Below are 18,320 nucleotides of genomic sequence, written 5' to 3'. Positions count from 1 at the left end.
ACACATCTTCAGGTCAACCTCATGACGACCATTTCATGGATCCCATCCATGAAATGGTCGTCATGAGGTTGACCTGAAGATGTGTTTATAAACATGAAACAGCTGTAGTCAAACAATTACAATCGAAGATCACTTGATGGATCCAGGAAATTTAAACCCTTGGTTGTAAGACAATTTTCAATCATGTTTTATATCCGTACATTCAAATTTCACATTTCAGACACTCATTTCCACATTTCATTTCCAATATTTAATAATGTTTGGCAACACTTACTACTGAAGGGAGTAAAATTAAGACAGTTGAGAATATGCAATCCTAATAATTTTTAAAATTCCATGATTAACACGATCAATAAATGCCAGTAACATGACCCATAGACAACTGATTTATCATCCCGAGATTTCTTCAGAGGTGAGTTCAAGCCCAAGACAGCAATTCGTGGATTCGGATTGGTACCTAGCAATATTTTTTATCAGTACAGTTCGCACTTGTAATGTACCGGCTCACCACTTGTTTTGCTGGATACACTTCACACACAGGCTACAGGGACCAAGTGAATGGGCAAACGTAAGGTAAAAGAGGCCCAAACCTTTAAAAAAAATGTTCTTGGATAAGAGTTTCAACTAACAGTTCTAGCTAGTCCTTACCTGAACCTCTTCTCCGCCCTCCAAAATGACTGACAAGCTCCTTTATTTTTCGCTTTCGCTTTCAAGTACGAAGCTCCAGTGGGATCTGCAAGTAAGAAGTCTGTTCAAAAATTAACGAGAACTTCAAACAGTTACATAGGTGAAATATAAATATACTGTAGTTGTTAGCACTGCCTCCCCAGACCTCTTCCTGTAAACAACAAGCCGCTTCATAGCAGTAAGCATCTTAAAATATAAAACAGTTGGGAGTTGTAAAAAATATGAAATTTAACTTAAAGTGCAGTTTGAAAGAAAAATCTTAAAAAATGTGATTAAGTTTTGAAAGTAGGTTAAAACTGTATATTATCTTGGTAGAACCTTGAAAAAATATAATGTTGATATGAAATATGACAACAACGGTATTATTTTGTTTACATGAACGTTTCAGAGAATTCTAATACTTGATCAACGAATGTCAAAAATAACCACATTATGCCTGAACGCAAAGAATTTAAATCTGTTCATCTTATTCTATTTTTGTTTTCAACTTTTTTCAATGGATATTTTATTACTACTGATATTTATGATTAATTCCCTACTACATATGCTGAGCAATTGTATATGTACAGTCAAGACGCTGTATGTACAGAAGCTTTCATTTCCCACTACAAGCAGTTCTAGATCTACAGCCACTAAAGTCCTAGTCCAAATACTATACTACTGACTGTACACTATTCACAGTTTTCAATGTCGATCGTGAGATGTGAGCTTCACATTTTACATGATTACCTCACATTTGCGTTTAAGATCAAACAATCTTACCATGTCTTGAGGTCTCAAACAGTAATATTATTTTTGTGATTTCACTATATTTAAATGAACAAAAACAATGGTGTAAAGATTAACATCGCACGTTTCAAAGTCTGCTTTCTTTTAACAAGTTTTTAGGGATTTCCTCATCTAAGTCCCTTAACGTATAATAGTATTAGATCATTTATAATGTTTGAACAATTATGACCATTTTTTTATAGACTGATGTGGTCATGTTTCAATTATAATTGTATGAGTGCAAAAAACATTTTTATATGAGTAATATAATACCCGCAATGCACTTGTAACTTCCAAACAAGACAATATTAATTTCTTTGAAGTTACCAAAAATTGAAAAGTTTTGTTTTGTAAAAAGATTAAAAATAGAATAAGGCTAGTTAAAACTGGATACAAAATATTGAAAATAAATGGTAAAACCAGAAACCTAACTACAAAATTCAACTTGATATCAGAAGTATTAGATTGCGTAAAGCAAGGAGGCATATGAAAACAATGTAAATTTACCACAATAGTAAAATCCCAACAATAAGGCTTATTCAGCTCCAACAGCATATAAATCAGTAGCTGAAAGCTCTTCATCAAACTATTTAAGAATAAGTGGTTACAGGAAGCCGGAACCAGGATGGGATCAGTACAGATTCCCTTTTCCAAGCGTAGAAGTAGTCACAATTAGCTGCAGCAGACAGAGTAAGAAGAAGTCGACTCCTAAAACGTTAACTAACAGAAGTTATATCCATGCGTAGACTAACTACAACAGGTAACGGCCACCACATTACGTTCACATGGCATTATATTACGGCTACATGTACTCTGATTACCATACCTCTTCGGTTTTTCTTATTAACAGGCACTGAAACAAAATATTCAGCAGTATTCATTGGTAAAAATGTTCTTGTGATTTTGTCATGTGAAAACAATCCATAAACCAACACAATATTAAACATTGTTTACTTTTACTTAAGCAAGAGCTATAAAGAGGAGCCGTTTTCTAATCTTCATTTCAGGCCTGTATGAAATGTGTTAAGTATCACAATGAGAATATAACCCATCCGCTAGATTAAGAAAGGTCTGTACGTACAAATAAAATAGGCTTAAAGCACTGTAGTTAAAACTGTTTCCATCCCTACCTTATTCATAAATCTTTACCTAACTTCCAAAATAAAGGAATAGCAAAAAACAAATAACACATTTTGTTTCAAAATAATCAAAAATGTCTAGTAAACTACAGCAAGACCAAAATGAACATCATACGACGAAACCACACTCTGACTGGCTGTCCTGTTGCTTTAATAATCATGTTGTAGTTTTTTTGTGTTATGAGGAATCACAAAATTAAGGAAAAAGTACTCTTGACCCTTTAGGTAGATATGGGAAAATGAGGGGCATTTAATAAATTGTTTTCAAATCCTGATCTTTTAGCATAATTGTAGACAGTAAAGAGTGGGCATGCACACTAGTACGATGGCCCGACTCCCGTACTATTCTCACAGCCTCTGCCAACCTCACCCGGCCAGATTGTGTTGGGCTTCATCCACAGCACATCTGCTTATTTTATACATTCACTCATCACTTGTAAATAATGAAGGATACTCCATAATCCAACTTTCCAGCTAATATATGGTGTGGAAATGAGGTTACAGTATTCCAATTTTAAAAAAGGTAGGCCTATGTATTTTGAATTACTATGCAGAGTGTTTAGCCAAAATAGAAACTGGGAAAAAATTCAGTGAACTGTATGGAACCAGGAAATTTGGAATAATAATCACCAATAGCCTATTGCCGAGCGTAAATTTCCTTTAAAGTAGTACGAAGAAGCATCATCGTGGCAGGTAATCACAAATATTTCAGCAATCTTTGGGACAATCAACAGGCAACACTGTGATTGTGGGTAATGATTCAGGCGTTATTGTAAATGCGGAAGTAATATAGGGCCTATGGCCACTTACAGTCATAAAAATATATTGTTTTATTTTTTTATATTAATGAATGTGAATGTCTGGTTAATCTGAAAAAATTGTAATCCGAAAAGGGTCAGGTCCAAATTAGTTTGGATTAGCTGGACGCCGGTATACATTGATTATTATTGTTGAGAATTGAAATATGAACATTGTCCAAGTAACATTGATTCATCACAAGATATGTATCTAATTTTACCTTACCCCAAAGTAATATATTTGATCACAGCATTTTTGTTAATTACTACACTTCCACACGGTTTAAATTAAGCCTATATAATTTTATACTTCATACTGGGTCTGTTTTTAAAGCCTCTATTGAGATTGACCCTACTAAAAGAGACAACAATAAAGTTACTCTATATATTTGAAAAAACACACAAACTAACTACATTGATCGACTAAGGATAAAATATTTATCCGTCTACCACTCTTTGTTTAAAACACAAATAACGATACAAACAATTTTCAAAACTCACAAACCTTAGGAAATGTAATTTTAAACAATTGCCTAAAGGCATGCTAACCTAAAGAATTAACAAGAACATTTATTATTTAGAAGTGTAAAAATAATTTAGTCAAAACTCCATCTACATTTTACACTCAAAAAACCCCAAAGTGTGTAATAAACAACATGTGACGATTTACAAGAATAAAACACAATGAAATCCCACTTACCATCTTCTCCTTCCTCCTCCCCCTCCTCTTCTTCTGTGTCTGTGCTTTTGCTTTTCCCCAAGTTTTTTAACTTTTTTCTTTTTGCCGCTGCTCTTCTTCTTGCTGCACAGGCAAAATAGTAACAGGTTTACAACGAAAATACAAAAATAGAACAGATTGAGAAACATGTTTCATAAAACAGCTTGCTTAACACTGTACACATTTTGTTTGCTTAGTTTGGTAAGCAATATTTTTTTGTTCATAAATTACTCTTTTTTGCCTTGGTGCTTTCTCTTACCTTCTATTATGTGCATTTTCTCTTCTTCTGTAGTTCTTTCCTCGGCTAAAATTACCTCCTCTGAAAAAACAAAATGAGTATTAAAATTTAGTTTATGTTAATTAATTATACATCCATGTACACCCATGTTGGAGAAATTTCACTATAACTTTAAAATACCATTTACTTTTATGGATGCAGTAGGTAGTTAAATTTGTTTTTGGATCTGTTAAAGATAGCTGTTTTCAATTCTTTTTTATATCACTAGGTATATTTTGTATTGATGGGGGTTTAATTTCCTTATTTTCTTTTATGAGCTTAAAGTTCTGCTTAAAAACACATTTACCAGCAAAATATTATATCAGTCATTAAAAAATTATTTGAGGTTAAATTTCCATCATCCATTCATGCTTGTTATCATTGCTGATAAAATAAACATTCTCTTGCTAAAACAACACAAATATAATTTACCTGCTTTACATATCCATTCTACATAGCCGTTCAGTTCTCTTTCAAGTTGTTGTTGCCTTCTCAACTTTAAAAAAGTCTGGCGATTTTCCACTTTTTCTCTTTCCTTGGCAAATTCACTGTACAGAAAAGGAACAGGGTGCAAACAAACTACAACAAAGCAGGAATATATCAAGTAATTTACCAAACAACAGAATATTATGAAAGCTAAAGGTTTGATTGTTACAGAATTTTAAGCTGGGGTAGAAAATACATTTCAATACATCTTAATACATTTTTAAGTATTCAGGGTTTAGGTGGCCTCGACTTTGCTTTAGTTGTGTATTCAAAACATAGGACATCTGTACGTTTACAGGGAAACTCGTATTGGTAAAGCACGGAGGAATGGGAAGTGTCTTTTTCTACAGGATGATTGGACAGCCTAGTATTTTGGGTCTGAATTTAATAATATAAGAAAATAATACAAATCACAAGGAAAAATCATATAGTACAGTCTTGGATCAAAATTACAATACCACACTCGCACACATGTTAAAAATCCTTACAGTTAGTATGTGTTAGTCAACCATAGGAAAAATAAGTGTTAGTTATACAACAAAACTCAAATAGCGTACCACACAGGTTTTCAAACATAAGTCACCGTCTATACCACATTTCTTCTACATTCAATTGCCACTCAATTTGGCAGGATGTTGGTACCTGCTTGGGATATCCAAGAAATATAAGCACCATATTGCTGCCTGAACTGCTTCTTATATTTCACCTTAAAATAACGAGCTCTCCTCTCAACGATTGCTCGTTGATTTGAAAATTCTCTGTAAGGACATTTCATAGTGGTTGATACAGGATGTAACTTTTATTTTTGGTTGAAAAGAAGTAAAATAACTAAAGAATGCAATTTCAGTGGTGTAATCTGTAGAGTTTTCATTCTTTTCTGATTGTACATAACTTAAATGTAGGTTTGATTATGCACAAGAGAATCAAATCTCTACAATAATCTCTGTTTTACAACAGCTAACATTTTGGTTAGTAACTATGTTCACACAGCTGCCCTGCAAACTAATTGAATTAAGCTTCTTAGTTAAATCAGTAGAACCAAGTTCATGGACAATTTTAGATTTAGATCTACGCTCCTCGGTACTAAATAACATTAGCTCAACAAGTACTTACGCTCAATACTTCGATTTGATGTTATGTTTAATTTTCAATATTACAATGAAATATTTGCCAAATTGATGGCATGTTTATTCATAAACAATAAATATAGAGAAATTCATTCATTCGCCACAACGAAGAATCATCAGGGAAAATAAACTGGGAAATTATGTTTAGTAACCGGTAGGCCAAGAATAGTAATACAAACAAATTTATCCTGTTAAATTGTTGGATAAGATAACAAACTTTTACAGGAGTTACTGTGCCTACGGACATGAATAAATCTTGGTCTATGACCATTGACTTTTTGTATCCCTAGTTTTACAAATTGTACTTATATGATTATAAAACTTACTTCCTACAGTTCAGAGAATACAGTTGTGCTTATACTCACCCACTAAGAACACCAAGAACTAAGTTGAGCATAAAGAACGACCCAAGAACAATGAGAGGGACAAAATAAAGCCAGTTGAAAGAACTACCTATGGCATCATTCATCTGTGAAAAAAATGAGAATCATGTAAGTGTGTCACAAAAACAAACCTATGTTCATACAACTAATAAAATCATCACAGAGTCAAGCAAGCACTGATCATATTTTCACTCACCAAATCATCGAATATGAGAGTAAACATAATAGTGTCTTAATTGGTTTTATCCCTTCCCTCGCATATATTTGTGTACCATCAAGTGTCTTATTGACAAAATACTGATATGGAAAGGGTGGCATTGAAGATTGCTACTATTGATTACACAGTACATAATAACAAAACTTAAACAGCTATTAGAGTACGAGCTGTCACCTCAAAATGTATGTTTATTGTTTAATTCTAAATTGAACATGTATAAGATGAAAAATACTCCAATGTTTCAAATGAATGTGGTAAACTTTATGGGATTTTCAATGTTAATTGATCCCCTAAACTAGGGGATTATGGGTTACCAAAGTTTGGTCACAAAATTTAGGCAGTTTAAGGGGAAGGTTTCCAGGGTCCCCCCCACACTTTTTAGCTTAATAACAGCTGATGTTTCAAAGTTAGGGTGAGTTGGGGATGAAATAGTTTCCCATCAAAAACACCTAAATTTTTTGAACGGAGTATAACTCTCAACTGGTTCAACAGCATTGTTGACTTGGAGTTGAAAGTCTGGTTCGCTATAATCTGATACTTACCCAGTATAAAATAGCAGTCCATCCCTCCATAGTAATACATTGGAACACTGTGAGCATGGCTAAGCCAATGTTATCAAATGATGTGATCCCATAGTTAGGCCCTTCCCAGTCCTCTACGCACACAGAGATGTTCGGATCACACGCATAACTCCCTACAAAGACAAAACAATGTAAATATTTTGCAATAAGGTGGCTATTAGTTGCTCGAACACTATATAAATTATACCACAAACTATAATAATCACCTCTAAGCTTAGATTGTTTTGGTTTTGATATTTCTTGAAACTATGAAATATTTATCAAACAATTCTGAGCCAAAAGAGGTAGAGTCTAGAGAACTACTGAAGAATTAAGAAAATCTACAGAGAACTATTGGACATCTACGGTAAAACTATTGTTCATCCAAAGGGTATTATGAGAAGTACTAAATTAGTTCAAATTTGTTTGGATAGATGAAACTAAATGAGCTTTAGACTAAGTTTATACAGTGAACGGTAAGTTTTGATACAAATGAGATTATTAATTATTTTACAGCACATATTTGTAAAATTACTCACACAAAATATTTGACTGAATACATATACAGTAATGGGATATTGTTACTTTTTCACTACATAATCATTCCAGGCATATTGCATCATCAAACGTTTCCATAACTTGCACTACGTAAAAAATGGGGGAAATCTTTTAAAATTTTTTATTTTATATGGGGTAGTTTATATCCCTATTTCCTGTATGGAAAACTTATTAAGAATGGGGGAAATTTTTAAATTTAATATGGTGTCTTTTGGAATATTTTAAACTCAGATTATTTCTAAAGAAAATATATCTTACATAAGGAATATTTGCTCACAAAGTAACTGCTTTGTATGACATTGGTTTCTTTAAATACAATTAAATTCAGTATATGAAATTTGACTCAAGATTTTACCATTTAGAATGTTGTTTATTTACAGCATGGCCTATATTGCAATCAAATGTTGGATAAAATTATACTGTGTTTAAATTTTTTATTATTGTCAAGTGAAGAAAATCATTGTTTCTAAGTTATTGCTGTCAAACAAGAACAAAAATTTACTAAGTAAACATTGATCTAGTAATATTATTTGGAGTTTAAAATAACTCTACATACTACCTACAAACCAAAATTAGGTTTATGAATCAGAAATTCTAAAGATTAAAAAGTGTGATAACTGATCTTAAATACAGTAGACTCCCTCTTATCCGGACACCTTTTAACCAGACATCGGTTTAACCGGACTACACTCGGCGGAAATAAAATCTCTTTAACCGGACAATTTGTATCAGCACATTGGTTTAATCGGACTAGATTGGCAGGAAGGGGGCAGTACTGAAACGTCTGTTCTCGTGGGAAAGATTTGAGACCAGTGATCTTGTGTCTTAATACAACGCACTCCTAAATTTAAGTTATCACAGTAAACAGTCTGTTTCAACGAGTTTTTGGGGACGTTGGTTTAACCAGAAAATCCGTTATCCAGACTGGCCTCGGTCCCGAGGAGTCCGAATAAGAGGGAGTCTACTGTAATGGTTTTGTCAATTTTTCTGTCTTTTCCATGAATAAAATAATATATGGCCTTCTGCTATAAATTAAAAACGTACAATAAGATCTTAAAAGTAGGAACAAAATATTATTTATCTTCTTCTAATCATGAATCTCTTGAACTTCAAGTGATTGATGTAAGAATGATGGTCTCTACTGTTGTGGTTTACTCCTCAATTACTCAAACTTTAGCTCAAATCCTTTGCAATCAGAAAACTGTAAATTAAGTTTTCTCAAACAGTCTGGCAGCCAGATGTAAAGGCACAGCACCGTTATTTTCATAGTGATTCTCCATAGTGCTAGCTATTGCCCACCGTTAAAAAAAACCCAATTGCTAAAGGCCAGCAATACCAGCTACAAAACACATATGCTAATTTGCTATGGAGATGGTATTTATTCATGTTTACTGAATGGTGATTAACATCATTGGAACTAAAAAACTCTGATATAGTGGGAAGAAGCTGCCATGATAGCTGATACACTGAGAGTAGTTGGTTATTAGTTACTAATGGTCACACGGACAACAGAAAATACAGTTCTGTTTACTGAGCGCAAAGGGGAAAAAATCAAACCATTCTCTTTGAACCAGACATTTGCCCGTCCAAAAAGGCCTTTGGCCAGTGGTGAGGCAATACGGTACAAGTATGAACAGTACTGATAATTATTAATTGTAGTCTCCTAGACTCAAACCCACAACATTGTTGCTATGCTTTGGACTCACAGCACATCACACGACCGACTCTACAAGCTTGCCTAAACAAAGTGGTTAAATTGAAATTAGTTTTTCCAACAAAAAGGCGGATGTGTAGACTAAGCATTTTAAATGCAACAGATTTAAGGAGAAAATTTGTCTCTTTAGTGTCCTCTATGTTGCAAAGCACGGATACATTAACTATAGTTCGGCCGCTTAGGAAGCGACCTCCTCCAGCATTGGTTTAGCATTAGCGCGCAGGTCGTTTTCTAAGCGGCCGAACTATAGTGTACTATATTTTTTCATAACCACACCCAACAGCTGTTACTCTCTTAACGTCTTAACCACTCACAAACTGATTTCCCAACTGAAATGCCACTTAAAAAAACAGTTATCACACTTGGCAAATATAATGAAAAAAAGGAATCCACAATGCAGGGATTCTAACTAGGGACTCTGCTAAAGCTCTCATACTAAAACATTCCATAAGAGAATTATTTAAATAGTAATGGTTGTATAGTACAACTAGCTTGTTGATGAATGAAACTAATCATGCAGGCGATTGCTGGGTAATTAATTGTATGACAGCTGAGCTAGGATAACTAAGAACTGAACTCACTACACAAACACTAGTCTCTAATCTAAGAGAAGAAAGCAAACAGTCTACGGCTCAGAAATGTTTTATACAGTTGTGTTATTTAAGTGTTAATGTTAAATATGAAGCACAATTTAAATCGGTGTACTACTCACACTGTAAGTGCTTTATTGTATTTTTTATTCATACTACACATTTAGTAAGTTATTCTCTGTTATTATTTGTAAGTTTAAATGTATTTCACAATAAATTTGTGTACAAGAACAGGGTGCCTACAAGAACCTAAAAGGCAATATTTATGTTAAAAGCAAACTTATTCATTGATACTTCTGGTATAGAAAAAAAAACCTTTAATTGTTAGTAGCATTATTGTATTACTACTAGCTTGCCTGTACTATAGATAAGCGTTTGAATGCATGTTTCAGACTTTAAAGTGGTAAATGATTAGGAGAATGGAATGGACATTTCTGGCCTATAAATAAATTACAGTATATTCATATTGACTTAAACCCTGCAGTACCTAACATTTTCAAAAAATGTATCATAGTTGTAGTGCAAACTGTCAAAAAGCATTTAAATACATTTCTTTATGAAAATTCAAAAATGCTGATAAATGTTGTTATAAACGAGGTTTTTACTGACATTATATCTATAAAAGTTTGTTGAAGAGTTTGTACTAAATGAAAAAAAGTTGTGGCTAGAATATGATAGTAAAGTATAACGTATTTTAATTTTTCATAATTTGTATACTGTTGAAAATAGCATGCAAAAACCAGATTTATAGACCACAAAATGATTCAAAGTGTCTAGCAGTGGTTTGGGAGCAAAAAGTAACTGTCCAACCTCCAACATTGCCCAGATCAGTAGACACCCTGATAGCCATTGGCAAAGTGGGTTGGTATACTAATCTATAGTTTGGTTTAGTATTTTATTTCAACTCTCAGCACAAAATTACAGCGAGTAAAAAATAGCGACTACGATACTTAGAGTGCAAGAAGCTTGCCATGCACTCAAAATGTTTCCTTTCGTTATGTGTATCTGTTATACACCTCTGTAGTGCAAGTATCAATGCTATATGCAACAAATCCAGAATAAACAATAAAATATTAAAGCTCTACGATAACATGTAAGTTCCATACCACCAAAATCGAAAGGCTGTCCAGAATCTGTAAGCATTCAATATAATGACTCCCTGAACAGCAAAGGAGTTGGTTGGATGTTTTCAATGCGGATTGTTTTAGATGAAGAGGTGACATAAGGAAAATAGTTAGCTATATATTGGTATTTTTTACAAGCTATGAAATTTTCCTCACAATTTGCAATCCTCAAAGATACTTTAAGCATTTTATTTTAGTAATTATTTCCAAAAACCTTTAAACGTTGCTACTTATTTGTTTTCATATTTTTCTTTTCGTCTACCAACTATAGCACCAACATCTGCTAAGGAACATGAAATAAGCTGTACACTGCTGATACTGCAAGGAAACTGTCGCTAGACTATTCTCAGCCCAAGCAAGAGAATGAAGAAATCTGATATCATTGATAGCCAGCTCAACCTATATAATATACGAGTATCTAATGCAGAGCCTAATTTAAAGTTTTTAAAAATGACCATAATCTACACACTAAGATTAAACCATACCACCAAAATCATACGGTCTCCCTGAACCTGTAATCACATATCAATATTTTCCAAGTGGTTCAAGACATAAAACATCAACAAACACTCGCCACATATAGAATCAAATCGAGCAATATTAATAGGTTTCTAATACTAAGGTTTTCTAATATTTTTATGAAACTATTAATATGCAACTTGTTTCTTTAATCATATAACAAGGCACTATATTTGATTGTTGTGTTGTTAGTTAAGATTTAAAATTGTATTTTAGGTTGATATTGTAATTTTATTCCAAAACTATTAATTACTACACACATTCATTTAGCCAAGACATTGGTACTCAAGGTAATTTTTATGGGTTTGAGTGACAAACTCATGTATTTTGAATTTCCATATACTATATTTAATTTAAACATATTAATAAGGTGCACTATATACATCAGTATTAAAATGTATAAATATATGAGTAAATTTAATAAAACTTTTTAAAATGTTATAAACTTTTTTAAAATTTAATAAATATTTTAAAAATTTAATAAACCTTTTTAAAATTTAATTTATTGTTCAGACAGAAAGTGAATTGTTTACAAAAGTTAAATCTCGCTATGGCGCTTTCAATGTTTAAGAAGCCTGCAACACTGTTGTTTACATTTAAAGACATAATTTAATCATACAGTACGACTGACAATAGTAGGAATGACAAATTGAAAATGTGTAGCAGTGATCATAAGAAAATACATACTACACTGTAGGGATGAACTCAAAAAATATATTTCCAATTTTCGGGCGGGATTATATATAATTCAGAATATTTTCATAACGAGATTTGTTTTGAATGTCAACAATTTTATTGTAAGTGACAATGGTGTCCCCGTAATCGCGGGAGATGTCCACAATTTTGAGACCACTGCAAAAGTGTTCATAAATTTTCCACGTTTTTGCCGCCATGGCCCGATGAAAATTATGCAACTGCAAGAGATAATTAGGATCCTCTGGCAACCACGGATAATAGTCATGATGACATAAGAACAGTGTGATAAAGACTAAAAATTGATTTTGTTTGTCATCCATCATTAATAAGATTTAATAAGAAAAGTCTTCTGCCATTCCTGTCTTGAGTGTCAGGAAGGAAATAAAAATCCCGTCCATCCCTACTGCATAGTTATGCATGATAGATAATTAAAGAAAAAAAGACTTGAAGTAAATAAAAATAGTTGCCCTTGTCAGATAATGACAAGGGACCAACAATTTATTTTTATTTTTAACACAATTTTGAATTATAATTCATATCTGAATCTTTAATTTATTTAGGTTTAACTATTTATCTCACGTTACATGAGGGTAATAGTTGCTTCTAAAATCCTGTCAAGTGTCAAGGTTATATTTAGGTAACAAGTTTGGGGACACTTGGTATTTTCGTCTACAGTATCAACACATATTTAGGTTTAAACAGCAAATTATCTTGAATGACATGACACTTAGTTGTCTTCTACGATCTTGTCATGGTTATGTTTAAATGACAAGTTTGGGGATTCCAAGACACATGGTTTTCGTCTACAACAGTCACACTCTCTAAACCTACTCTCACAGACAACATTCAGTTTATTACTGTGTTTCCGACGTACCTGTTGGCGACTCAGTTCTATTGTCCGTATTACAAGGAGTTGGCGTTTCACTCTCACCCTCTGGTACGATCTTTCTCAAGTCTTCTAGGCTGTAGCAGGTTTTGTGCAGCGCCCCCGAGTAGAACTCCAGCCCGATGATGGCGAATATGACGATGGCAAACAACACCAACAACCCGATCTGTAGCAGGGGTGCCATCGCCTTGATGATGGATTTGAGCACAACCTGTAGACCTGACGAAGAACAGAGAGTTAGGTTGTGTGCTGACCAGTGTGTGGCTATGATAAGCGGCAATATTTACATTGGTGAAAGTTATTGATATAAAATAGGTGAATTAGTCTATCGAAGATTTATACTCCTTAGACTGTAATGGTATTCATTCTGATAGCCCTTGGACTACGTATATACAGTATAACTTTTTAGGCTTTATGGCTTTGACGTACATATACACACGACACGGGACATTTAAACATGAAACAACATGATGATAGCGCTATCATGACACGGTGGCAGGTGTAGTTAGACTATAGCGCTATGATCATGTTCTTTTGTGTTTAATTGTTTTGTGTCCTGTGTTGTGTATATGTACTGAATTATATGTAAATTTTGAGATTTTTGACGTTTTGCAAGCTTTGACGATGTTGCATTGCAACAAAACATGTCAGCTTTGAGTAAATGAAGTTAGGACGCTATTTTGGGTTACTAACAGAGGTAGGCCTAAGCCTTTTAGTCTTAAACTGCAAATTCAGGTAAAGAGGTAAGTGTTTGTGAATGTACTAAGGGAACTAGTTTTGAACTTCTATGACTAAATACTTTACTGTTTTCCACTGAACTGTGCTTTCATAAGTAGATATATGATAATATTAAATGGAAATTAAGTAGGCGGTGCATTGTAATTCAAACCCCTAAAGTGTCTAGTTATTCTTGGATTATTTTCATATCAAACAATAAAGCTTAGTAGTAGAATGTTGAAAGCTTTCCAAACAATTAACAATGTAAAAGATAAGAACAAAAAAGTAGGTACTAATACAAAAAAATTCTTGAAATGAAACTAGCACAGTGTAAACAAAAACATTTACCTCGAGCAAAACAAATCAAACATCCACAAAAGAGAAAAGTAAACAACTATTGTACGGGCCACGAGAGTCTGCAGTTGGTGAGTGGCAGCCAATACCAAGACCGAGCTAGCGGGACGTTGCAACATCACCCATTGACTACCACTGCCCCCATTGCTGGCCGTGGTGACAATAATTAAAATATACTAAAATATAGTTTTCAAACCAGCTAGTATAAATGTCCACCGTTGAGACAAGTTTGTCAAACTAAAGTAACTTATTTTCTAAACATATAAAAATCAAAGCCTTCACTCACTCACTGAGTGACTTCCACTAATTCTCCAACTTCCAGACTAGCTAGAAGGCTGAAATTTGTACTGAACTTTATACTGTTATTCAGGTCAAAAATAGGAAAGGTGAATAGTTTTCATAGTGATTTTACAAAAGGGTTTACAAAGGGAGAAGAAACCCTTGAACTTTCAGTGTTATTCTTATCGACATTCTATTTCCGTTCATGTTTATCACACATATGTTTGAAAATAATTTTCTATGTATTTTCTTTACCAGCTGATTGAAAATTTGTTGTGTTTGTTTTGATTGTTTATGTTTATTTCAATTATGAGGTTAACCTGTGTGTTTTAAAACAAGTAACTTCTCAAGTGCTGTGTGCTCTCCTATCACTTCATAACTATTTATAGGCCTAATTGGTGTTCATATCAAGAGAGATGAGAAGTTTTTGATAAGTACAATCCTGTCCATTCCTAGCTAGAGTAATGACAATGCAACAATTGCAGAATGATGTGTATGTTGTTGTAAGATCGGAGTTCAAGTATTGGGCGGATTAAGTTAGCAATTAAAGTAAATTACAAATGCCTTTTTTAAGTTTTTTTGTGTGTCGATAAATGTAGGCCAGGCCTATTTATGATGTAATAATTTCTTTTAATGAAAGTTTTAGAAAAGCCAATTTTGTGTACATTCACGCACATTAAAACGTGATTGGTGAAAACTGAAAACATTGTATATACTGTAGATCTGTAACTGTTTAGGGCCTTTGAGAACCACAATAAAACATCGTGCAAGGTCTTATATTACTTAATGTTATTTTAAGATACTTTACATAACTTTAAACTGAAGCTATGGGTGAACTGACAGCACTATTGGAAAATTAGGTCTAAGCATGTACACCTAACTGAAAAGAGTTACAGCGGGGGTAGTATCCTGGCCAAAAACATATTTTGTAGGTGAATTGGTTTCAGGAGTGAGTTGTCCAAAGTTCTTGATGGAAGGGCAGTTAATGTTGTATATGAAGAAGATTTCCCTTAGTTTTAACTTTGTTAGTCATACATGCTAAATTAACTGATTATATATAAATGGATTCAGGCCTAATATGTTTTATTATTAATTTGTTGGCCAATCTGATTAAACGATTAACTTTATTTATTTTAAATTTTTGTGAACAAAGTCACGGCGGGCTTGCTAGTAATCACTTACAGAACTAACTTTGAAGTCACACAGTGAATAGGTTTCTCCCTCAACTACAGACTGTTGTGGCCCATACAATAATGTTATTTTAACTTAACTTTGTATGTAGTGTGTTATTTACAGTGGAGATATACAAAAAGTCAAACAATTTATACAATATACAGCACAGGGCATAAAATAACATGTTAACTGGGCAACGAAAGTGTCGCCCAGTGCTGAGATTTTGTCGCCCAATGGCTATGGATGGTACCGGCATATTTTTTTTTAAACAATTTAAATTTTAAATCTATCTGAATCTTAAAAACAACATTATGTAAATATTTTAGAGTATTGAGCTACGATTTTGGCCCAAGAGGTTGTGAATGAAGCCTTGGCCTGTTACAACATTTTAGGATAAGTAATTAAGTGAGATTATATGGACTATTTACAAGCAAATATAATCAAAAAATTCATTAAAAGATACGTAGAAATGTGTGATTTTCACTTTAATTTATGCAAAAATTTCCGGGGTGGAACCCCCGGAACCTCCTTTTTGATGGGGGGTTCCGGCACCACTGTCAGGGAGTGGAAGTCCCTTAAAATATGCTCTGGTACAGCAAATGTTATAATTTCTAAGATTGAACAAATAGTGTGCATAATTAAACTAAAAGTTTATTTTTGTTTTTTTTCCGAATGAGAAATTTGAAAAAAATGCTAATAGGAGTAATAGATGTTTTAAAAATATTAAAGGCGAATATTTCCAATAACAACCTGATCTAAATTTAATGTTTATTCAGATTCTGAATTATCTACAGCCATATTTACATTCATAAAAATAAGAATAAACCAGAAAAAGAGTCAATGATCTGAATTTGAATTTGAAATGTTTTACCGCAACCTCTATTTTCAAATATAGTTTTCAAACTACTGAATTAAGCCTTTTATTGTTTGATTTTTCTGACAAAAAACTAAGATATGAAAGTAAATTTATTCTCTAGCAACATTCTTTCCTAAATATAAGTATTTATGATCAAAATTGGTTTGGATGTGTAATCGTTCTAACTTCAAAGCCTCTTCAATCCCAAACAAATCATACAAAAGTAATCTTTACAGGAAATCTGTATCAGCTTTTACTACTATGCATCTTAGCTTTTGTGTTTTTTCTACATACAAAGTCAGTAGGATGAAAACTACAGCAGTACAACTAGCATGTTTTATGGTGGGTAAATGAACTAAGCATATACAATCTATGTTTAATATTAAACTTTACGCTTCACTAATGTCCCTAAACCTATTCGTTGATTGTAGTGAAACTTAACTCGGCTTGAAAATAATCATAACATTGAATAACAATGATTTTGATTTTCCAAGAATTTAAATCTTATAAACATATTTTAAATGTACAAAAGGTAGGGAAATTTATATTGACTTCCGTTATTACCTGAACATATACTTTCATTTTTCTGCTAGCTAAACACTACGGAATGTTTTGAACTACTTACTTGGAATACCAGAGACCAGTTTGAGAGGCCTGAGCACTCGAATAGCCCTCAAAGTGCGCAGATCCATATCTAATTTTGTGAAATCCGTAAAGACTATTGTGACGAACCTGTGGAATATGACGCTATCACTACCCACACAGCTAAACTAGTCTACGCTATCACTAGTATCCCAAATGTTAACAACACTTTCAGAAGAGGAAAAGATCTAACAATCTCCTCAAACAGGAAATTTAAGAAGGACGGCCGGAAATTTTTTGGTGTGGAAACTGTAAAGGAATCTACCCATTTTAAAATATCCTTTTCAAACTCGATGACTCATAATATATTAACTTTCTTTTTTCACAGTGTTCTTTATTCACCTTTGCATTTTGTACAGACTTGGAGTTTATGTGTTATATAATACCATTAAGTTAAATGCATTGTTTAAAAAAAGTATGAAAGCTTCGTTTCACATTTGGGACGATAAAGACTACACAATCAAAACATTTATAACTATTCTAACTCAATTTGCACACACAAATTTGTATAAATATATTCTCTAAAACTATAACTACAATCTATATACTACAGTCATCTGCTATAGTATATCTAAACTCCACAGGAAACGAACAATAAGTAACACATCTGAAAACAACAAAGAGCCACACATCTATCTAACAACGAAGTAGATAAACAGCATGAAAGTTCAAGTTTTGTCAATTGGAAATGTAAAGTAGATTCCAATTGAAAATCACAGCCCATGAACGCAAGTTGCAACTGACAGTAATTAACCGAGTTTTATGAAACTCTAAAATTGAAGAACAACTGTAAAAGTATAACAATGTCCTAATCTTACTAATTATTTTACTACTGAAAACCATCACGATCAAGATGTTTTCTCCAAACAACATTTAAAATTCTGAAAACTAACTAAGAATTCACGTAACTAATTCTACAAAGATAACAAGGGGATGTAGTGTTCTCATATAGCCTAGTCAGTAAAATTACACATAAAAGCTGATTAGGGACAGTGCAACAAACAGATCTAGCCCTATGTGGACGAGACTATAACCTAGACTAGGGATCCGAAC

At 33.1% G+C, this 18,320-nt stretch overlaps 1 protein-coding gene across 29 annotated transcripts in view; it reads right to left on the bottom strand.

Moving 5' to 3' along the window:
• LOC128992038 (voltage-dependent calcium channel type A subunit alpha-1-like) overlaps positions 1-18,320 on the bottom strand; it is a 348,577-nt gene that overhangs the window by 61,477 nt on the left and 268,780 nt on the right. For 8 of the 29 annotated variants that reach the window (XR_008490687.1, XM_054415387.1, XM_054415384.1 and 5 more), the window contains 10 exons: positions 17,251-17,357; positions 13,235-13,465; positions 11,128-11,154; positions 7,142-7,293; positions 6,365-6,468; positions 4,819-4,934; positions 4,369-4,428; positions 4,092-4,193; positions 2,282-2,308; positions 649-733 (listed from right to left, as the gene is read on the bottom strand). Coding sequence is in view for 28 of the 29 variants with exons in the window: in XM_054415387.1 (XP_054271362.1) it covers positions 649-733; positions 2,282-2,308; positions 4,092-4,193; positions 4,369-4,428; positions 4,819-4,934; positions 6,365-6,468; positions 7,142-7,293; positions 11,128-11,154; positions 13,235-13,465; positions 17,251-17,357 (1,011 nt within the window). In the remaining variant the exon portion in view is untranslated. Of the gene's footprint in view, positions 1-648; positions 749-2,281; positions 2,309-4,091; positions 4,194-4,368; positions 4,429-4,818; positions 4,935-5,514; positions 5,631-6,364; positions 6,469-7,141; positions 7,294-11,127; positions 11,155-11,630; positions 11,658-13,234; positions 13,466-17,250; positions 17,358-18,320 lie in introns of all 29 variants that reach the window. The other 21 variants (XM_054415398.1, XM_054415409.1, XM_054415412.1 and 18 more) reach the window with 14 other exon arrangements.

The sequence above is a fragment of the Macrosteles quadrilineatus genome, unplaced genomic scaffold, assembly GCF_028750875.1.
Source record: "Macrosteles quadrilineatus isolate MER2022 unplaced genomic scaffold, UCM_ALF_1.0 Scaffold_4__1_contigs__length_99947679, whole genome shotgun sequence".
Classification (NCBI taxonomy): Eukaryota; Metazoa; Arthropoda; class Insecta; order Hemiptera; family Cicadellidae; genus Macrosteles; species Macrosteles quadrilineatus.
Note: the sequence above shows the minus strand (reverse complement) of the source record. Positions and strands in the feature narration are given on the sequence as shown.